At 47.0% G+C, this 23,277-nt stretch overlaps 1 protein-coding gene across 1 annotated transcript; it reads left to right on the top strand.

Moving 5' to 3' along the window:
* The first annotated feature begins 408 nt into the window (after positions 1–408).
* On the top strand, positions 409–21,830 carry zc3h4 (zinc finger CCCH-type containing 4). The gene is made up of 14 exons (XM_088627717.1): positions 409–727; positions 10,737–10,959; positions 11,483–11,599; positions 12,008–12,299; positions 12,926–13,077; positions 13,774–13,879; positions 14,508–14,650; positions 15,120–15,230; positions 15,641–15,752; positions 16,411–16,520; positions 16,648–17,027; positions 17,223–17,593; positions 18,194–18,457; positions 18,915–21,830. The coding sequence occupies exons 1-14, from the start codon at positions 642–644 to the stop codon at positions 20,627–20,629; spliced, it is 4,182 nt and encodes a 1,393-aa protein (XP_088483843.1). The 5' UTR covers positions 409–641; the 3' UTR covers positions 20,630–21,830.
* Positions 21,831–23,277: the final 1,447 nt, after the last annotated feature.

Here is a 23,277-nt window from a genome sequence, read left to right as displayed (position 1 = left end):
TAAAACAAACATATTTTAGATTCATATTCGGGGCTTTCCCTGCCGAATACACATTTATTTCAAAGAAGGATACCATAGAAAACAGTTATTATAATGGAAAAGACATTCATACTTATATGGGATTTTCCATGGAATTTTTTTTTTTCTGTTACATATTATTATAAAGACAATACAGTCCAATTCCAGACTGTAAATTTGGGGATGAATAAAACATTTTGTGATTTGCGGCCATTTCCGTAACTTTCCGAAAATCCTCAACCTCCCATAAACACGCCCACTTCACCCTCACGAAGTATCTTCGCGCGTCTCCGGGAAGCTTCGAGAGCATTGTGTCGTCATCATCGGCAAAACTCGGCCGGGCTCCTCCCTCTTCATCACCGCCCCCTTCCCTGACTAACTGAGTCGCCGCCATTTTAAGTGGATGAGTTTCATTTTACAGAGCGCAACTATAGGAGGAAGGACAACCTCAGGAAAAAAGTCAACCTCTCTCTTTATAACTGTAAATGGGGAATTGACTATGCTGAACTGAAACTTTTCCAAAAAAATCAGTAACCAAATAGCTCCAAGTCAGTGACGCATAATCCAGTAGATTATAGTTGTCGATTTGTAATTTTTTTTTGCACTTTAAATGTTAAGAGGAAATGGCTGTGGAAAGCATGACTGTCCATCCAAACTCCCCAACAACCTCCAACCACGAACACATCAACAGCCTTCTCACTGACGAAAGGTCGAGTAATTCTACAATCATATTTCTATACAACAGTTTATTCATCCTGGGCTTTTTTAGGGCATAAAAAAGCTCGGGTATCTTTTTCTTTGTTTTTTTCTTTTCAAAGGAATTAAAGTCGCCTTTTTTTCTGGGGAACAAGTAACAGAGGTAACGCCATCTTGAAACATTGCAGAAAGCAAACGAAAGGAAGGTCAAACATTAAAAGATGTGGGATACGAAGCTACAGTATTTTAAAGCTCTTTCTGAAAATTACTTTTATTTCGAAATCTAGTTTTTGAAATCAAATAGCAGAGGACAAATCGTCCTGCTGGACATTTTAAGTAATTACATTAACTTTAAAAAAGCCGTCAAAGAAAAAAGCGAACCAAATAATATGATGAAACAAGGACAAATATTTTGTAAAATCTTAAATTCAGTAATAACTTTTTATACTCCTTTATTCTATGTGGGAATGGATTAGCACTTATTTTTCCCAGGGTTGCCGAAGCGCAATCGGAAAACTAGTTAATTGTTAATGAATGTAAAATGTTGAATTCTGTTTTAAATTATATATACATTTTTCTATATTTTATGAACGTATCAGTGTCGTGTTAAATTGTTTTAATTGGTCTTTTCCGTAAAAGGAATTTTAAATTGATACCAATTAGTTTCAGCTGGTGACGCACGCCAAAGTACCCAGCTACGCATTTAACAAATACAGTCTTTCGACGCTTTTCAGCTTTTCTATTTACGTTTAAATGTTTTTCAAACCAAATTTATTTTTCAAAATATTTGTCCTGTTTAACCGAAGCTTTGATTCCGAAAAAATGTTGTTTTTATCCTTTAAAATATTATGTTGCTCTATTTGAATTAAGCGGAAATAGATTTTAATCACCCTTAACGTTTTAGGCTTGTACGGTTACAGAGTATCCCATTTCGTTAGGTAATGTAGTCGTTAAATTAATTACATAAGATAATTGTTTATATTTATTTTAAGATACCCCGTACTTGAATGCATGTTATGTATGTGTTGTTTCTAAAGCATGATATAGTGTTTTTTTTTAGGTTTATTGACCACACGTTTAAGCAAGACGTTATGTAAAATCCCTTTTCTCCAAAAAAGTTAACACTTTACTGTTACGACCTTCTCCCTTCCCCCAGGTTATACACATTCGATAGATTAACTTTATTCCCTGTTAGTGTGATACCAGTACATTTTGAAAATGCTTATGATGTGATTTTTTTTCATTTTTAGCTGTTTTTACCTTCTGAAAAACGACGTTTCAAATCAAAAAAATGTTTTCAACTCATTTATTTTACAGCATCCCTTATTACAGACCAAATACAGTGGTCAAAGTTTCAAAAGCATAACCAAAAGAAAGTCTAAAGAAAAAAAAAACACAAGTTCCCCATTTTAACCCCTTCCTTGCCATAGTAATTCTGGGTACAGCTGCTTTCCCCTAGATTCAAAGATTTCAATATTGAGTTTTTTTACTCCCTTGTCCATGACTCCCATAGACAATAATAAAAATGGATTACTAATGCACCAACACAAAGGATATAGAAAGCAGTACCAGTGATTTGGAATTGTGAAGATAGCCATGGTAACAGTAAGTATTTCCCTGTCTACAAAGAAAGAGAGGCCTACTATTTTAAAAGACGACAACGCTGTACGTAAATCCGTAACGTTCGGAGTGTATTTTTCCTGTTGGGTGTCTTTTGGGAGGGATTGCATGTGGACTGATGTGATGTAGTGAGTTCTTGAAACCTTATTTTACAGTTCTTGTCAGAGCCAAAGCATTTTCTCTTTGCTTTTTAGGATAGTGTTTACGACACTCATACGGCAGTGCATTAATCGGAATATTTTGTAGTGTTTGTAATATTTATGCAGCATTTAATTTGTAAAGTGACGTGTTTGAATCTTGTAGATTCTCTGCGGTCTGTAGGAAAACACCAGGTGGTCAATCGCTTTTTAGTCAAATTTTTACACAAAGGTTTTGTACCAGAAGAGACCAGACTTTCAGCAGGGTGGACACCACAGTTCAAATGTGTTCTTGGATTCTGATCGTCTTTGATCCGAATCCTACTTGCATTCACATTCCTGTCTTTACCAGTTGACAGCATCTATTTGCTGTCCCTTTGAAAGACGTTTTTCCAACAACTGGAGTTTTTTGGTTACCTGTACTTCTGCCTTTGCGTATTTTGTAGAGAGTGCTGTTTAAATCTTGATGGTTTTCCCTCCACTTGGGGTTCCCCAACTCCCAGCCCTTGTAGATTCTGGGGTCCAGAATGCAGCACGTTTTCTGTGGCTCTTGAAATCGCCAAATGTGAGCGTAGTGTAGAAGAGATGAACATCGGTTCAGTTAAACCATGATTGGATTACTCTTAACATTTCTCCCAGGTGAAGAACTTTCTAATTTAAGGAGACGGAAATCCTGCTGGATTATGGGTCCCGAGTACTGGAGTTGGAAAGTGCTTTATACCACAATTCTTTAGTTCTAAATCAAACAACAAAATTGGGACGTTAGCTGAAAAGAAAATGGCTTTCGACTTCAGGAGGAGGCCTCTTACTTCAGAAGAATAATTTCTTGCAGGTGACTTTGCAGATGAAAGGCTTCAAGGCCTTTTTAGGCTCTGAACACCCTGGACTGTGTAGTTTACTTCAGCCAGCACCTGTTAAGTGTCCAAAGCACTTGCTTTTCCATGTCTGCCTGAGTAAATGTGCTGAGAACGTCTGGTATAAAATCTTTATTTAAAAATACACACAAGTTCTATACCTCGTAGCCTAGTTATAGCCTAAACTACAAATACGGAAATTTTCATTCACATTCTGAATCAAAACAAAAGATTACAAACAGCACAAGAAATGTTGTAGTCCCTGAAACATGGTTATAGATAAGGGCGTATCTGTATACATTTTCAGGCATAATTCTTAGTATCTGGATTAGTGTTATCACGTTATTCAGCAAAAAATGCAACCATTTGTTTAACCTAGGTGTACTGAATTTTAGATTATTTTAGCCACTGGTAACTGGTAGTTAATTGCTAGGTTTCTGATACAATGTTTCAATGCTTTTACCCACAACTGTGTTGTTTTTCATTAAGCTGGAAAAATGAAGAATGCTGCTTTTGTCCTTTAACTTAGTTAACTCAGTAGACCGACCTGATTACTGCTTGCTAGCCTGAATAACTCTGAGCTGTGCTGACAAGAGGTGTTATTGTCAAACATTCTTTTCATATAGAATTAGTTATCAATGAGTGATTAGGTAGTTTCATAGTATTAGGACTAATGCCTCCTGTAAATGTGCACATACACATTTACAATCTGGCTTGGCTATATACAGCATGTAACATTCACTGCTGTGCACAAGTCAGAGTTGGTATAGAAAGACAGTCCTTGTTTTGCATATGTGCTGGTCATAAAGCAAGAGAAGTACAACTCGTCAGCATTGAACTGCGAAGATCATGCCTCGGTTTTGTTTAGCAGGGCTTACAGTGCTTTTAAAGAGAGTCTTTGGCATGGCAGAAGCAGAATTCATTGGCACTTTCCTGAGCTTGCCTGTGTGCACAGAGTGAACGCTGCGCAGAGGGGAAAGGGGGCCAGGACTTGGGGCAGTCAGTGGTCTCTTTGTTTCATCTGTCAGCATGCGTGATGAGATGTCTTGTGAACCGCCAGTGGTGCAAGAAAAATAGATTCCCTGTGTTCATTGATAAAGGTTCCTGCGTCTCAGCACAGCCAAAGCTTGTGCCAGAGCTCTAGAAACTAATTGTGGAGCTGTCGGTATTCTCTCCCTGTTATTTGCTGATTGCTTTGTTAGAAGGATCCACTGGTTTAAATCTGGTTGCTAAGCTTAGTGTTCCCTGGCACAGCCAGTGAAGGACCTGGGGCGTGTTATGATTTGTAGTACATAAATCTAATTATGTTCTAGATCCAATAGATAACTAATAATATTTACCGCCAATATGATTGTTTCACAACAGAAGAATGGTAACAAATGAGAGGAGGTCATTGAGCACATTGCCCATTTGTTAGGTAGTACTTAATTAGTCTGAGTTAATTCTTCTTGAAAGATGTCAGGGTTTTGGCTTTAGTAACACAGGTAGATAACCTGTTCCGTACTCCGACAACCCTTTGCATAAAGAAGTGACATCCGTTCTCGTTTTCAAATTCACTTCTTTCTTTATTTCTGGCCCATGGTTCATGTCTCGCTGCTTTGTGAGTTCGATTTGGTCTTTGACCTTAAGGATTTCAAGTCCTAGAATCAGGTCGTCGGGTCTCCCCATCTCTTCCAGACTAAAAAGGTTTGGTTCTCTTGCCCCGTCAGCGTAGGACAGTCCCCTAAGCCCAGAGATGTATCTTGTTGCTCTTCGCTGGAGAGCAGAGCACTGAACTAAAAGTGTTTGAGACGACAACTCATTGCTGCAGCTCGGATAACTCGAATGAGCTCCCATGCCATCATTTCATTGTGCGCTGCATGGATGGGTGATCTCGGTCATCCTCAGTGTGCTGGACGCTTTCTGTGCTTGACGTCTTTTTGTCCCAAGTGGCAGTTCAAGCACTCCCATTTACCAGAGCCTTGCTTGAACTAGTATTAGGAGAGTGCAGGCTTTGGGAGCTAGAACTGACCTCATTTAGTCCATGGAGTGACCGCCATGCTTTAGGTGGCAGTTCTGAGGTCAGGTTCCACTGCTGTTCTTCCTCTGGGCAAATTGAAGAGCGCTGGTAGAGCAAGTGTTGTTGTCATGTTGACTACAGAAGAGGGAAGAACCAGTGTGCTAGTGAAGACACCGTGGCATGGAGGAATTGCTAATAGCTTGTGACGTTCTATGGCCTTTTTTTCCCCACAAGATTTCATTTTGGATCTTGACACACACACACGAAAATGAGCGTGTCTAAGAAGATCCTTTTTCTTGAGAAACGCATTGGTAGCACTCATTTTCAGTGTTTATTTTTAACCAGGGGATGGATGTTCCTTTAAACCTCTCCCAAGGCTCATAGTTAAAAACATCTCATAGTTAGAAATGCCCCCAAACTGCTAATTACAAAACAAGACAGACTGCTTCTCACTTAACATTGCAGCCACAGAGTTTTCCCCTCTTCAAACCCTCAAGCAGAGCTTACAGGCGAGGCAGATCACTCAGCCCAGAGCCTGTTTAACCTGCATTTCTGTCCAGCAGTTTCACAATGTAGCCTAGAGACGCTTTATTATGGTTTTCACTTTCACCAGCAGTTAAACAAGGCATCCAGATAATTATCCCTTTCAACAGAATAATCATAACTGCAACAGTTAAAATCTGGAGAGTTAATCATTCATCCTAAATCCAGAAATTTCACACTGGAGTTTTATGAAGACACAGTTAATTATCATTTCAGTTCTGTTTATGTATTAATTTGTAGTATTGAAATATACTAATATTGATATATTGCTATATTTCAATATTATAATTGCCATTGCAATTGAGATGGCAGCTGGAAAATGACAACAACAAAAAAACAAAGTGTCCTAATCTCTGGACAGAAACTACAGCAGAGACGAACAACATGGATGAGGTAATTGACTTATATGACAAGGGCATAGAAGCATTCAGCAGAACGTCAGGCGATTCTGCAGTGTGAAGGTGTATGTCTGCTTATTTTAATGTGGCCAGGCCCTGCAGGACCAGAGAACAGTACTGTTCATGCACTGAGTGGATTTTTTCTATGTGCCTAGCACTGCTAGCTTAATCTGAGGCCCTTTCAGAGCAAACACAACTAAAACAACAAACCCTTTGCTCTTCCTCCAGAGGAGGTTAGAGGTCATTTGGTTCAGGTTTGAATGAAGAAAGCCTGATCACACAGAATGAAACCCTCTTATGAAGAATGTGAGTTGGTGATCCCAATAAGTTTTGGATATTTTTTTCCGTAAAGCACAGCCTGGATGCAGGGTGATTGTCGTGTAGGTAGTGTGCACTGAATATAAATAGTTCTTCTGGGTGAATTCACTCCAGCTGTAACTATCAAGTAACCAAACAGTGATGTGTGCTGTTACACTAATTCCACACCATATAGACTGATAGTCAGTCTTTTTTTTTGCCTGACATTTTTTGTCCAAAGTGACCTGAAATTATATAGCCAGGTATTCTACTGAAACAGAAAATTACCTTGTTCAAGGGTCCGACAACAGTGTTGTCACCACCTGGTGTTTTAATAAGCTTCCAGTTGCGGGTCCAGAGTTCTGACTACTGCTCCTTGAATCTGGCCTTTTGTGGTTTAGGACCTGTGACTGGTGGATACTGGGCTGTTGTGAGTCCAGGACAGCTGTCAGTATGATCTTACAATACATGGCCAGTTACAATCCTGAAAAATACTTTAAAAAGTCAAGTTAATTGCACTGCATCAAATCCTGCTTGGTGAAAACAACACTGTAATGATTTTTTTTTTTTACTAGCCACTTAGTGACTGTTGTACGCTGGTTTAATAGTGCTGCGCTGTGAGCTAGCCATGGACACTCATTGTCACTCGCAGTAAAAGCATTTAGCAGTGTGCTTTATTTGGTAAATTCTGTAGATAAGGAGAATTATTACCAAAAGCAGTAATATTGACCTCCAGTAGCAGAGGAATATTTTAAATTATGGGTAGTAAATTCACTTCTTTCATGTGGGCTGAAGATTGCACATAATCCACTTGTCACCCCGGGTCTCCAGGTTTTGGAAATGGTCCTCTTCAGCTCTTTCCTGTGTTTTGGTGCACAAGAAGGGTCTTGTAGGGGTGCTTTGCTATTGAAGTGTTTCTGGCAGCTATTTGCACAGACGTGTCTATTTTCTTACCTTATTAATTGTGAGTTTTCCAGTGTAGGTCTAGTATTTCTTATTCTTACTTGACATGAGCAGAGGTGGAAGAAAGATTCTTCTGATTTAGCAGCCTGAACAGTTTTTGGATTTATAACCTGCCAGCTTTTGTATTTAAGCCAGTCTCCAGGAGCTTGGTATTTTATACTTTTACCAAATTGTGAGTACATTTAGATTCCTGCCGTTTTAGAGGCTTTTCCTGTTGCTGTGTGAACCAGAGAGGTGTTTCAGTCAAATTTGACAGTGAGAGCACATGATCAGGGCATGTGACCAGTTTTCGCTGCTCAGTAGCACTCCTTGGAAGCGTAAAATTGCAGGACCCTGGGTCTGAACCCAAGGGGAAGGGCAAGGTATAAGATAAAGTGTAAGTTGATCATACTGTAAGTCGTGCTATAGTTTGATGGTAAAGATTCTAAAGTTTCAGCATTATTCAATTCAAACTGTGGTGGCATTCCTTCAGAGGAGAGACAGAATAGTCAAAGACTCTGGTGCTGGCTGATTTCAGTCTTTAAAATAACCAAAACGTCTGCACCTGTGACTACTGAGAACTACTTGTAATAAACAGACGACGAGGAAAACCTTATGACTTGTCGTAGCGACTCTGAAGCAGTATGTAGTTAGCTGAATAGTGCTTAGATCTCTCTCGTCTCTCAAGAGGATGAACTTATTAAGGCTACTGCACTCTCCAGTTCAACACTTAGCCATTATTTCAAATAAAGCCCGTCTTGTAAAGTAAACTCCCTTGTTTCTGAGTCCAGGCCTTTTTTTTCTTTTGTAATTTGTACCCTTGATTGAAAAGATCCTACACTCCCTTCTTAACCGTCTCCTCTCCCAGTTTTCAGTCCTTCTTTCCCCTGCAGGGCTTGTGTCGACATTCCAGGGAAAAACCAAACCAATTTTTCTGCTTGTCAACTCCAAAGTGTTATTTTTTAATTAATTGAAACACTGCCATGTGATCTGAAGTGGTCTGTGGTTTCTGTTGAAAAGCGCGTGTGTCCTGACATGTGACATTCAGCATCCCACCCAACAAAGTGAGACTGTTTGTCCCATCTTGCTATCGCATGGAAGTGCACGGGATATAAATCTGCCTTCTGTATACAGGAGAGCGTGATGCACGAGGCCGAGCCCTTGGATAAGAATCTGTTGGCTCTGTTATGTTCTGGGTACTGTGTCCCGGTTGTATTTTTTAATGTTGAAGACTGTAATTCTTCAGTGCTGGCATAACGTGATGAGCCATGAATGCTCATTGGACAAAGGAGCCTTCTTCATGTGTTCTGACCGGAGAAGGGTGTGAAGTAAAAACAAGGTAGTGTTCTGAGCAGAATAAGTCTCAACAAAATAGCAAACAGTGGTGCAAAAGGGGACACAACTTTCTGCTGAGAGGCAGACTTCCTTCTTCAATAACAGGGCTAATCAGAGCGTGTTGTAACCTCTCCCAGTGCTGCTGTTCAGCAGCATTTCTCTTCATTAGGGACCTGCTCTTTAAGGGGTTCTGTGTGTAATTAGGACAGCTGGGGCTAACCTTGCCAGCGTTGTTAAAGAGGTTGTGAGAGATCCCTGCTCCCTGGGACAACAGTAATTGAAATTTAGGATGTTAAAAGGCTGTGCACTTAGTCACCCTGAAATCTTGTTAGCGCTGAGATGAGGTGTTACCGTCAAGGGTACAGCTTGAAAATCTTTTATTTCCCTAATCCAGGAGAGACGAGCCTTTTTCTATCGCCTCACTACAAAGGCACTAAAGGTTAGATTCCCTTTGCACGGGCAATTTGATCCACTTCAGGCTTCTTACACCTGAACGCTCTTTGTGTTTGTTCCTCTGATTAAGAAGAAAAAAAAAGTTTAATATTATTTAATTTCATATTTGTCAAATTACTTGTTTTGTCATTGTGTTTCAAGTGTGGCAAGTACAGATTCTCCAGGATTTGCTTATGATAAATCCTGGACAGACTTAAATTCTGTGCAGTGGGCAAATGAGCTCTGAATCAGCTTCTGAAGTTAATCATGTTTTGTTGAAAGTGGGTTGTCAGGTCCTCTGGTGACCACTGCCAGGACAATGCTGTCTGCGTTCTGCTGTCTCCAGCTAATCAAGCAACTCATAGTAAGACTGCGGGACTGCTTGTGCTCCGTTGATTATTGGAACAGTGTTTGCTTTGGTGGTTTAATATTTGCTTCACCAAGACTGTGGGCTTTGAGACTCTGAAGCCACCCATCGTCTTCCCAGATCTTCCATGGAATCTGTTGCAAGAGCAGGTCTTGTGGTCATTGCCTTTCAGCTGTCCCTTATTTAACTGGCCTTTCCCTTTTTTTGGACATATATGTTTGAGGCAGTGACCCCTAAATGGGTTTCTTTTTTTTCCCACTGAAATCGTTCTTGTCTTTTATTGGACACATTATAGCCTTTTGACTTCTGGAGTTAAGAGAAATTCCAGTTTATAAAACCTGTGAAGCAGGCCAGTGTCGAAGGTCTGAAATATTCAGATTTACTACTGACAGCTAATTATTGACATGGAGTGGTTTATGATTGTATCTCATGCTTTTCGCCTCCATTCTGCAGCAGTGGTATTGCTCAAAACCACATCTTTCACGTATATCTCTGAGAAAGCACCAGTCTTCTAACTGAGCATTTCCAGATCGTCTTGTTTTGTCTTCCCCAATGCTGTAGTCTCTTTGTAAAACATTTCTGCAGAATATTTTGTTTATGACTTGTGATGTACAGCTGACAAACGGCTAAGTGGTTGTCTACTGTTTTGGTTCCGACTCCAGACCTGGAAGATCTGTTTCTGGTCCCTGAGGGGCTGATGTATCTGTAGGATATTTCGGTCCCTTTAAAGAGAGCTGGGTGCACTGTAGCCTAATTGGCCCAATTAATGAGCTGTTTTAGTTCCTTAAGTTTCACCTTGGGTTGAAAACCTGCAGATGCACTGTGACCTACCTGGATGGGATACCCCAGCTCAAAGTGATTCTGTCTGTTTCTGGTGCAGACTAATACACAAGCCAGAAGAGTGAAAAATCTTATGGCGGCTATACTGCTTCTTTCCAGTATGGCTGCATCTGTTTTACGGCTGTGCTGTCCACAGTGCCAGCTGAAATTGGTCAAGGAGTATGAGCGCACTTCGGCCCCAGAGCTGCCAATACCTGCCTGGTCTGAGAGGCGAGGGGCCGCGCGGTGACGTCTCTGGCCCTGTCCCTGTCCCTGCAGCCGCGAGGATGGCGAGCTGGAGGAGGGGGAGCTGGAGGACGACGGGGGCGAGGCGGAGGCCCCCAGCGGCGCCGGGGAGCCGCAGGAGAAGACGCGCCACGGCAGGGAGCGGCACGGCAGTGGCTCCGACGAGGACAAGGCCCACCGCCGCAAGAGGAAGAGGAGGAAAGAGAGAGAGAAGGAGAAGAGGAGGGCCAAGAAGAGGCGCAAATCCAAGCACAAAGTGAGTTTAAAATAGCCGCTCGGCCGAGCCGTGCTTTCACCAGGGCAGCTTGCCGAGACAAGAGGAGTGCATGCTCGGTCTGAGAGGGAGCACGGTTTGCAGATTCGCTGACAGCAGAGCAGCATCTGAGCACAGGAGGTTCAGTAACTCAGGGGGACCTGCACAGCTCGGACTTCATATTATTGATCTTTAAGTAATGAGAATATATTACATGCATAGAAATGTTGTTCTAGTTTCCGGATAGTCCCTGACTTAGAGTCACATCAAACAGACTGTGAAGGCTAGAGGTGATAGTTCTGTTTAAAGAGAGCTTATAGCCTGTCTGGTGTAATGCTGCTTAAAACACTGTTCTCACACCAGATACATCTATGTATTTAAAGCCCATTGAAAGTTCCTCTTTCAAGGACAAAATGTTTTGATAGCAGCAGTGATTGTGCAAAGCCGTGCCGAAACCGGACCTACGCTGTGTTTTTGTCGCTGTTTGGCATCCCTAAGATCTTCCTCTTCCTCGGTGTTTCCCCAGCGGCATGCGTCCTCCAGCGATGACCATTCGGACTTCAGCGACGAATCAGATTACAGCCCCACTGAGAAGAGCCACAGGAAGTACCGGGAGTACAGCCCCCAGTACCCACCACCGCCGGTCAGTCCCCTCCTAGCTCTGGTGTTGAGGTGAAGCCTCTTGCCAGAGGACCCTTCTGCATTCTTCTCTATCCGTTAGTTATTTCAGAGAAATCCTGCAACCAGGAAGCAGGCGTGAAAATTGCAAACTTTTGAGAGGTTGAGTTTGAGATGATGGGAGATGGCTTGGCACTGTTGGTTGCAGATGCTTGACAAAATAGAGCACCTCTCCTGATTCGCGATGCACAGAGCTCTGCCACAAGGCGAGTAGCCTTTATGCCTAGACAGTACAGCACCGAGCCCTGAAGAGAGCAGACAAAATACATTCTTCATCACACAGAGCCTGATGCTGGTGATTGTCCATGAGTGTAGTTGTGCTCATATTGCACGCATCAGTGTGCTTACTGTGGACATGCCTTTTCTCTGCCAGCCCCATTCTGGGTACCCCCCTCCCTCACACGGTGGCCCCATGCCCAAGAAGGGGGGCTACATGAAGATGGAGAAGCAGAGCTATGGGGTCTACGATGACTATGAGGAAGACAACTACGAGGGCGAGGAGGATGAGGAGATGGGTGAGGATGAATACGACGACTTTACCAAGGAGCTGAACCAGTACCGCAAAGCCAAGGAGGGAGGAGGAGGAGGAGGAGGTGGTGGTGGTGGTGGTGGTGGAGGAGGAGGAGGAGGAGGAGGAGGAGGCGGCGGCAACCGTGGAGGAAGAGGTGAGCAAACGAGAGTAATCGGAACACAAAAGCAACAGATTTCATAAGGTTTAATTATGCGTACTTTGTGACTCCTTGTTCAGTTTATGTCCTTCTGATTTTGAAAAGATAGGACTTTCCTCTCCGTCAGGAGAAGGCTAGCATGCTGCAACAGTGCTGCATGAATTGATTTAGCCCTTAAATCAGCTGGTAAAGAAATTCCTCACTCCTCCAGCTGATCTGCTGTAGAGGAGGCTCCTGATGAGGCACAGTGGCCCAGTGTCACCCTGGGGGTCAACTGGGTGCCGTACTATGAAAAAAATTGGGATTCTATGGGATGAACACCTGCATACAAATGCAAGAAGTTATTTTTCACATCAGCAGCTAGAACACGAGCTGTGGGTTTACCTTGCTGCTGATAAAGGTAATAAAACAGTGTGTATTTTGCAGTTGTTGGGGCTTTGATTTCCCAGGTGAAGCTTCCCTACTAACTCTGACTTACAGGATGGTGGTGTGGTAGACTGCGGGCCTCTTCTACAGCATGTTTGTTTTGGCACACTACCCGTGCAGCAGCACTGAAATACATCCTGCTATGTTCTGTAAGTCGACACACGGTCAGGTCTAGCATCGCGTTCCTCTCTTCCCAGGAGGCAAAGGGCGGATGAAGAACCAGCGAGGGCGTGGCCGAGGAGGAATGAGAGGGCGTGTCGGCAGGGGCGGGGGCGGCAGGGGCCGGGGGCGGGGCAAGATGGGCGGCGAGAACGACGACGGCGATGGGATGTACGGCGAAGACATGGAGGTGAGGCGCCGCCCCGTGGCCTGTGGTTTATTTTCTCAGGTGTCGTCGCTAGCCATGTGGAATTCAGGGATCAGGGCAGCGCAGGCCCATCGGAATTGCTGTTCCGGATCCCACTCCCCCACCTCAGCCCAGCTCCTAATCCCGTGTTCTCTGAAATGTAACATTGACGTTTTTTAAGAAATGAGCTGGAAAATGGGCGCGGTTCAGATCACTGGATTTTCTGCAGCCCAGTTTCTACAAGGGGGACTGCCACCCTTCCACCAGATATATACAATTTCCTGGTCCATTCAGTATGAAAAGCAGCTACCCAGCAGAGATCCCCTCACCTGTAGGCTTGTTTTAAGTTTTACGTGTTAAAATAAGTAGTGATTACAGGTATAAAACGTAACAAAAGGATTATAGTTCCTTAGATGAGTATTCTTAAAATGGTGAACAGTTTAGATTTATAGAAAACTCACCAGGGGGACACTAACAGAAGAAGACCGCTTTAGCACTAGTTAATGGCTAGCTGCTTAGATGGTGTTTGGAAAAAATGTTAGGTTGGTGGGGTGGCTACATTATCATCAAGACCAAAATACCTCATAGATTATTTATTATTTTTGTTGAGATTATTCAGAATGCTTCTCGGTCAGTTTGGCTGTTACATCTGACAGTAACTTTGCGTTTTGTGATTTGGTTTGTATGGTTTTTCTACAGTATGGAGAGGACGACTATGACAACATGTGTGAGGAAGATTATGATGATTACTCCAAAGAGCTGAACCAGTACCGGAAGGCAAAGGAGGGGCCCAACCGAGGCAGAGGTGAGGTCCGGTGCCCTGCAGAACCAGCACTGGCCATGGCTGTGTTTCTCTGGTACAGCCTGGGTAAACATCTGTGCCATAGCCAGTCTGCCTCACCGGCATTTTTTGGGGGTCAGAAGAGGAAAAAAAAGTTTCAGAAGAGAGTCGCCCATTAACACCTGTTTTGCTTGTTTAGTAGTTTGGACTTTATTGATCCAAGAACCTGATTCAGCCAATTCCTGAGTCTGCTTCAGCTGTACTGGAGGCTGGTAGAGCTCTATATTCTAGAGGCACACAGCCCTGATTGTTAAGTAGCTCCTTTTTAGTCCCAAAATTACCTTTGTTAATATCTTGTATCCAAGGGTCTTTTCTTTATAGAGTGTATGGCAATGGGGGTGTATGGTGAAGACATAGAGGTGTGGCGCCCCCTGCTGCCCGTTGTGAGACACAGCAGAGTTTTGTTGTTTTCTCGGGCTCAGTGATTAACCCATGTGGTGATTCGAGATCAGGGCAGCGCATAGTCCTTTCCCTTGGATTGAATATTTCAGCCAAGCCCTCCTGCGGCCTCACTGGCGCGCAGCTACAAGAGACCCGGTGCTGTCTCCCCGCCTGTCCGTGACCCGTGTCACTTCCTTCCCCGTTCCGGCAGGTGGCAAAGGTGGGCGCGGCCGCGGCAGAGGCAAGGGGGGCCGGGGCATGAACCGGGGCCGGGGGAGGAACCACCGAGGCAGGGGGCGAGGCGGGGACTGCGGGGGTAACGACGAGGACAACAACGGCGACATGGACATGGGGGTGAGTGAGCCGCGGTCTGCCAGGCATGTCTTCACTCTTCGGCAGCAGAACACTTGTAACCACAGGTGGATTGAGCTCTGTGCAGCTGTCACAGCAGTTTCCTGCTTCTTGATTCCTGTAGTCTGTGCCTCTTATCCGCTGCAAACTCTCTTCTCTTTTCCAAACACTAAATAAACGTAAGCTAACTCTCAGTACAGCTCCAACTTAGAAAAACGTGTATTCAGCCTTTGTTTGAACTTTCGGCTGTTTTCTCCCTCTGAGCTGTTGCTCAAAGTAGTTTGTTTTCGGATGCAACCTTTTAAAACCAACCTGCTTGTCCAACTGAATTTTGACCTCTTTCTGTGTGTATCTGAGAGTTTGCACTTCTATATTTGCCTAAGAATAAGTTGGCTGTAGCCCTCTGCCGCATCTGTCTCCCTCACCCTGAGCTGCTAGGGTGACTCAGTGTGTCTCAACGGTGTCCCTGCAGGATGGCGGGGGAGGGCAGCGCAGGAATGATCAGGACAAATCGCACCAGCAGGTCTCTGACAAGAAGGGGAAGGTCATCTGCAAGTACTACATAGAGGGACGCTGCACCTGGGTACGTTGCTCTGGGACGTGCGCTGCTGCACGGGGGGGGGGCAGATATCGAGCCACATTTCCGGTTCAATTTTCACTGAGAAACAAAAGAATAAAGAAAAAAATAATAATTTCCTTGCAGGAAGTCACAGAAAAAAACATACATATTTGAGCAAGTTAGGCTGTGTTGTAGACTCCTGTATGCAGGCGATCAAAGCTGTCAGTGTTTACCCTGGACTTAACGGAATAGAACAAGGAGTGAAGATGAGGGAAGAAGAACAGGGTTGAGGGTCCCCTAGCTGCGAGTGACGGAGCGTGGGGAATAGCCGAACCCTTTTTTTTCTGCTTGCGATGTAAGAAGCAGATCAGATTTGAGCGTTTTTGGAAATAACATTGTTTTTAAAAATTCTCATTCGTGTAATTCATTTACAGGGAGAGCACTGCAACTTCAGCCACGACATTGAGCTGCCCAAGAAGAAGGAGCTGTGCAAGTTCTACATCACGGGCTTCTGCGCGCGGGCCGAGAACTGCCCCTACATGCATGATATCCTTCACTGCCGTGCGTTCTGCTGCTTATTGGCTTTGCAATGGAGGCAGCACCTGGTTCAGTAAAAACTGGTGTTGTGTGAAGTGGTGAAATAATCTAGCTGGCCTGTTCTTTGGGTCTTGTAAGATGTCTGCATTAGGCCCCCGTGTGATACATAGGTATCCAAGTCTTCAGATCTGGATGTGTTGGTCTCTGCTCCATTTTGAACTGTATTATTTTAATCTGCAGGGCCTCTGTATTTTGGAATATATGTAAACACATTTTACCCTTCAATTCCATTCATCTGAAATGTATTATCTCAACAGATAAAAAAATGTTTAAATATCCAGGGAAAGGTTGTTAAAAGAAGGCACTGTTTGGGAGCGTGTTATTTCTAGAGTGTTTTTTCAAGCACATGGTCCTGTTGCTTCTTACTAAGAGAAATCGTCTTGTGGCTATGTGTGTTAGTAAAGCAGCAGGTGGCGCTGTATACCCTGGACCAGAAATGCCAGTGTGAGAGGACACGGCACTGCAATGTGTCAGGCTTTCATTTATCACTAGTCTCTAAAGGAGGGCGCTGAAAGCTGCCTGAACCCGGTTTTGGTGCGAGTGGGACGGGCATCCCATCACTGGGGAGTTCTGTTTGACTGTCTTTCCATCCTTAACTCGGCCTCACGCGACTTCCCCTGCAAGCTGTTCCACACCACAGGAAGCTGCGTCAATGGAGACGACTGCATGTTCTCCCACGAGCCCCTGACGGATGACACCAAGGACCTGCTGGACAAGGTGCGGCCGTCCCTCGCCCTCTTAGCTCTTGATCCCTGGACGTAGACCGCAGGCTGACAGATTCCTGCGCCTGCTCTGTGGTCTTCAGTGTCCCAGTCCACTCGGTAACGGCCCCTTTCCTGTACAGATGCTAGCGGAGGACGCCGAGGCTGGTGCAGAGGATGAGAAGGAGGTGGAGGAGCTGAAGAAGCAAGGCATCAACCCCCTGCCCAAGCCACCCCCGGGCGTAGGTTTGCTGCCCACGCCACCCCGGCCTGGCCCTGCCGATCCGAGCTCACCAGGGGGCTCCATGCCCCCCTCTTGCCCGCCTGGCCCAGCCCCCGGCCCCATGCCCACGGGACCCCCCGGACCCGGGCCCTGTCCTGGACAGCCACCCCCTCCTGGTCCCCCACCCCCGCCAATGGCCCCCCCACCGCCCTGTCCCGGGAACTCTCAGAAGAAGATCCCGTCGCTGTTTGAGATTGTGGTGCAGCCAACCGGACAGCTGGCACAGAAACTGGGCGTCAGGTGAGCCAAGCCAGCAGAAGGAGCCCCTAGTTCACTCTTTTATTAAACTTGTTTCTTATTGACTAGCATGCAATGGATTGCATGGAGACCGTATTAGTTATGCTTCCTGCATCAAAGTGATTCATGTTAGACTTTGTTGAAAAAAAGTTTTGCTTTTTATTTGAGCTTTAAGAAATGGACAATCTTTTCTTGCAGAGCTCCCGGCCCACCAGGCCCCCCAGGTCCCCCTGGTCCCCCTGTCCCTCCTGGTCCACCTGGTCCTCCAGGCCCACCCCCACCTCGCTTCCCTGGCCCTCCCGGACCCCCAGGGCATATGGGTCCCGGCCCACCGCCTGGGCCTCCAGGCATGAGGCCCCCGGGCCCGCATGACATGCCCCCGATGGGACCTCCTGGCATGAACCAAGGGCCGCCACCGATGGGTCCCGGGCCGCCAATGATGCCGGGTTTCGGGCCAGGAGAGGGGCCGCCCCACCCTGGAATGATGCCTCCTGGACCCCCTCCCCCCGGACCGAACTTTTACGATAACTTCTATCACCAGCAGGAGATGGAGGGTGGAGGAGAAGAGGGTGAGTAGACCCTGTGCCCCGCAACAGACTGGCACGCTGACACAGCTTGGGCGCACATCTTGGGCATAGAGGGGGGAAGCACCAGCAGGGCAGCTTTCAGTGATTTGTGCATCAGCGTAGAATTTGTCTCCAACCTGATGAGTCCAAATCTGTGGCAGTGAAAAAAGTCCTGTTTTATTTCTTTAGCATACGTGTGTTCTCTTGAGCTCATTTTGTGCCTTAGACAATTTTTTTACTCTGACGTCCCACAAATACAGAGAGCATATCCTCTTGAGCGAAGGAAAAAGATGTTGACATTGTGTATGAATGTGAGGTGCTTGGCCATTCTTTGGTTATTCTTCCAATGTGGTAGCTTTCTCACATGCCAGAAATCGCACAGAGCAGCCTTGAGGCAGGGATGCATGCAGCACAGCTCCGAGCACAAACACAGCCGTGGAAGGTAGAGCTAAAGCGCAGGTTGACTGTAGGGCCTGACGCAGATGCTCATGTCGTGTTAGACAGCTCCACTGCTCTTGGGTGAGGTGGGGAGGAGCACTGGCCAGTGCTGTCCTGTGGGTCCAGAGTGTGAAGTGATGGGGGATCTCTCCTGTGTGCCTGCAGGAGAAGAGTATGAAGAATACGGAGGGATGGAGGAAGAGGAAGGCGGCATGGGCTCGTTCCACGAGCAGGCCCCTGGCAGCCAGGCGGGCGGCGGCGGCATGGAGCCCCCTGCCCCTGCCGGAGCGCCCAATCAGCAGCAGGGGATAAACGTGCCGGACTTCCTGCCGGCGGCCCAGCGCGCTCTCTTCATGAGGATCCAGCAGAAGCAGCAGGAGGAGGAGGCCCGGCGGCTGGCCGAGGGGGGCGCCGAGAGGGACACGGAAGGTACCCCACGTTTTCCATGTGTCAATCCGACGTGTGTCCAATGTCATTCTGGCGTTCTGGGACACAGTAATTTCTCGATGTGGTGGTCCTGGTTTTTGAATCGTACACAAACAGTGGCTTCAGCATGCTGAGAATTACCAGTCAAGATATCTGTAAAGATTCCAGCTTCTGTTCAGATTGTTGGCTAAATTTGTCTTTTGTTGCTCTTCTGTTGTTTAAATATGGCGTTTCTATAAAGGGCTGTAACCTGTCATCAATAAATAAATTACATCAGTGTTTAGTTACAGCTTAGAACGAGCCTCTGTAGTTTACATTACCTGCCTTACTTGATCAAGAAAAGGTCAAACTGATTTACTTATTGTGTTTCAAATCAGCTCAAGGTAATAAGTGGCATATACATTTTTATGAGTTCAGGAACATCTCTTCATGCCTGATTTTGTGTTTTCCATTTTAACAGGCGATTCAGCCAACTGGTACTCTAGTGAGGACGAGGATGGTGGAGGCAGCGTGACCTCTATCCTGAAGACCCTCAGGCAGCAGACCCAGGCTGCTGCCAAGCAGGCGCACTCGTCCGAGTCGAGCCCCAGCGTCCTGACCGACCCCCGACTGCAAAAGTCCCAGGCCACACATGCCTCCAGCCGCCCTGCGGACCCAAGGCTGTCCCGGGACCCCCGCCTCTCTCGGACTGCAGAACCCAGCCACAGTGCAGAGGGCAGCCCCTCCGCTGCGCCTTCCTCCTCCTCTTCCTCAGCCCCTGTGGACCCCCGGCTGGCCCGCCACGCAGCCAGCCTGCCTCCCAAGCAGGAAGCCCCTCACGCCTCGGCCCACCACAAGCCTCCCCCGTCTTCGGTCCCGGCCTCCACCACCGCCGCCGCCGCCGCCGCCGCCTCCTCCTCCTCGGCGGCGGATGAAGAGGACGGGGAGAGGGTGCTGAGGGACAAGCCGGTGCCCATCCCCCTGGAGCCCCTGCTGGGCCAGGCGCTGCGGGATCCGCGGTCTCAGCTGCAGCAGTTCAGCCACATCAAGAAGGACATCGTCCTGCACAAGCCCCACTTCTCCAAGACGGTCCTGTGGAACCCCGAGGACCTGATCCCCCTGCCCATCCCGAAACAGGACCTGCTCCCGCTGCCCCCCGGCATCCCGCCCGTGACCAGCATGGACCCGCGGCTCAACAGGGCCCAGCAGCTGCTCCACACCTCCTCCACGCCCACCCCCCCGGCTGCCTCGGACCCTGTGCCCTCCTCCCTCCCGGATTTCGAGCTGATTTCCCGCATCCTGAAGACGGTCAACGCCTCTTCCGGGGGCTCCCCCAACTCCCAGCAGTCCCCGTCGCCCCAGCCCTCTGCAGCGGCCTCAACGGCGGCGGCGGCGGTGGCGGCAGCTCCCGCTGAGAAGCCGGTGGACCCCAGGATCATGCGCAAAACCCCAGCTGACCCCCGGCTGCTGCCCCAGAAACCAGCCCTGAAGCAGCCCGCCGAGGCCCCGGCCCCCGCGGCCGCCCCCCAGCCCCCTGCCCCAGCCGCCTCCCCCCCGTCGTCCACCACCATCGCCCCCTACGACCCGCGGCTGCTGTCAGCCGGCGGGGCCGCCCGAGGGGTGGGGGGTGGGGGCGGCAGCCAGAGCAGCGTGCTGAGCGGGATCAGCCTGTACGACCCGCGGACTCAGAGCTCGGGCAAACCGGAGGGCGCCGGGGCCCCCGCCCCCTCTGCGGCCGCCTCCTCCTCCGCCCCCGCCCCCTCGGCGGCCTCCGCCCCGGAGCCGAGCAAGAGCAAGCCCAAGGAGCCCCTGTTCGTGCGCAAGTCCGCCCTGGACCAGCCGGAGGCGGAGAAGAGCGCCGGCGAGCCGGCGACGGACAGGTACAACAGCTACAACCGGCCCCGGCCCAAGCCCACGCCCCCGCCCGCCGCTGGGGCCGGCCCCGGGGCCGGCGCCGCCCCTGCCGCCGCCGCCGCCGCCGCCGGCAACCCGGAGACCGGGCCGCAGCCGGGCGTCCACAACCTCCCCGTGTCCACGCTGTTCGGCATGGTGAAGCAGGCCAGCAAGCCCGGCGGCGCCGGCAGCCCCTTCGGCGGCAACAGCCCGGCGCAGCCCGAGAGCACGGAGCAGGACGCCGCGTCCCTCAAAGACGTCTTCAAGGGCTTCGACCCCACGGCCTCCCCTTTCTGCCAGTGAAGGAGCCTGCCTGTCCTTTTTGTATCGCGTTTCTAAGTTTCCTTTTTAAATCCAGTCTATGGGCCGAGGAAAGCGAACCACCATTGAGCGAGAGAACAGAATTCGAAAGGATGATGGTGTGTGTGTCGCTCCTTGTCTCTGACACCGTACAGTGTTGGCAAATCAGATTCTCTTCTTATCCGGGGGGGGGCGTTGTTCGGGGTGGGGGAGGAGGGATAAGAAAAGCAAAACAGCTTCTATTTTTAATAAAATAAAGAAAAACCTAATGATAAAAAAACTATACTTCCTATATAAAATAATCCCTGTTCTTCTACTTTACCAAAACAATAAAAAATTAACAAAAAAAAATACAAATATATGCTTGTATATAAACTTGTTTACTCCCAGAAGGATGTTGTTTTCTTCTCTTAAGTTAATCCGTGCAGTAATCATGGGGTGTCAGCTCAAGCTTACTCAAGTCCCCCCCTTTTTTTGTATGATAGTTCCTGCTGCCCTGGCGGCCAGAGCTAGGCACTGCTCCTCCGAACTCTGGCAGCATGTCCAGCACATGGCGCCTGGCTCACAGGGAGCTGATGAAGACAGTGCAGTGTGCCGGGGGGGAAGGACGGCCGTTGGTTTGTTGTTGTTTTTTTCCCATTGGCTGTGGATTTGGGAAGGGCCTGTCGCCTGTGCTGCTGGACTTCCCCCCCGAGTCGGTCAGTGATGTAACCGTTTTAAATGTTTTAGCTCTCCTTCATCGCAGCTCGTTTGCTTTATTCTCCTCGGGGCAGGGAGGGAGTGATTGGTGGGAAAGGAAAAGAAACCTGTATACCTATTTGAATAACTGTCTTTGTAATGTGTGTTATTTTTTTTTTATTTATTATTTTTATACTTAAAAGAATCTGCTTTTTCAGTGTCAGTTGGCGGTCGAGTCTTGTTTCATTTTCACCCTCCTGCACACTTTAAAAAAACACTCGAAATCTGAAATACATCAGCTGTAATGGAAGAACGGGACTTTTTCCAACTGTTTTTATAACTGAAAATGGGAAGAAAAAAAAATCACTGTCCACCTTGTCCACTGGCTCCTCTTTGCCTGTTTGGTGTCAACGGGGCAGGAACACCAGCTTTGTATAGACCAGGTCCCTGCCACCTGTTCCTCCTGGGTCTGGGTCCTGGTCCAGGAGGCGGGATGTGAAATAAAGTTGGTACAAGCTGGACGCCAGAGCGAGTTCAGTGTTCATGCGTCAGTCTCTGCGTGTGTGTGCAAGCAGATCTCTCAGTGGCCAGCAGCTTATCCATTGTCACCATTGCAGACTGCGGCCTCGTGCAGAAATGACAGCAACAAAAATATTCACTCAGCGGGACTTTTAACATCCCGTGTCGATCTGTGACCAGCTTTTTCAGTCATTTGAACAGATTAAAGATGGAGTTTCCACTTGCATTCACTGGTTTCGAAGACCAGACACCCAGTGAAAGCATTAAAAATATGTAAACTATTTTTTTAAGGTGTTTACCTGCTGTTGGTCACTGCTGTTGTCTTGCGTAAAACCCTACTGCCAGTTAAACCTGAAATGGATCACGCTGCTGTTCAGCTGGAGTCTGCACCAAAGGGGGTGTGAATGGCAGGTTGGTGACACTGTGTAATGTTTTTATTGGCACAAGTCTCTGCTGAATTTAAACCACAGGTGTCTGACTCCTTTCTTCCCGGAGGCCTGTGATGTTTTTAAATTGTGGATTTATTCTCACACAATGCGCTCATCTCACTCAGGTCCTCTAATTATTTGCTAGATTGTAATTCAGGGATGGATTAAACTGGCTGTTTATTTTGATTGATGAAGTAATCAGATCAGAATTGCGTGAGAGCAAAGCATTAAATTATCTTTTTCTAGGAACAAGGGATATATCTGAGGCAAATCTGGGAATGTTTCTCTTAATTGTTTAAAACAATCATTCTTGGTAATCTTTTCAGGATTTGCCTTCAATAATTTAATTGTATATCTGCATGTCCACAGATACCAGGACTTGATTATTAATATCAGCATTATAATGTAATGTGTTCATCCATCCATTTTCTAATCTGCTTATTCAATATCAAGCACCTGGCACAAACTGAGATACACACTGGATGGGACTTACATCCCATCCATCGAAGGGCATAACATTTGTGTTAGGAGATTATTTCCGGTTATTGTTTTAGGAGGCTGATCGTATGTCAGTGCTTTGAAGGATGGAGTCCCTGCTAAATGCCCCATTATACAGAAATGGGATTTCTAACCCAAAATAATACAGAACAAAAAGGCTTATTAGTACCACTGCTGTGTTCGGCGTTTTCTTTAATTTTCGCCGTTTAGTGCCAATCATGGCCTCCTAATAATCCCCATCTCTGAACTGTCTTCATCACTCTGCTCTCCTCCCACTGAGAGCTGGTGTGTGGGGAGAGGACTGGCGCACTATGGCTGCTGTCTCATCATCCAGGTGGGGCTGCACACTGGTGGTGGTGGAGGGTACCCCATTACCTGTAAAGCCCTTTGAGTGGACTGTCCAGAAAAGCGCTATATATGTGTAAGCAATTATTATTATAATAATTATTATTATTTATAGTACATTTTGGGGTGGGGGGGGGGGATTTTTGAATGTGGGTGCAGTGCCCTCTAGTGTTTGCACAGGAG

Source organism: Lepisosteus platostomus, chromosome 4 (assembly GCF_059453375.1).
Source record: "Lepisosteus platostomus isolate fLepPlt1 chromosome 4, fLepPlt1.hap1, whole genome shotgun sequence".
Lineage (NCBI taxonomy): Eukaryota > Metazoa > Chordata > Actinopteri > Semionotiformes > Lepisosteidae > Lepisosteus > Lepisosteus platostomus.
This window is presented reverse-complemented; position numbering and strand designations above follow the sequence as displayed.

Bases quoted from the DNA above. Each gene is read 5' to 3' on its own strand.
- zc3h4 (XM_088627717.1), top strand. From the start codon at position 642: ATGGCTGTGGAAAGCATGACTGTCCATCCAAACTCCCCAACAACCTCC. The intron at 728-10,736 runs GTCGAGTAATTC...CTGTCCCTGCAG, and splicing joins AGCCTTCTCACTGACGAAAG to CCGCGAGGATGGCGAGCTGG. The intron at 17,594-18,193 runs GTGAGTAGACCC...GTGTGCCTGCAG, and splicing joins GGAGGGTGGAGGAGAAGAGG to GAGAAGAGTATGAAGAATAC.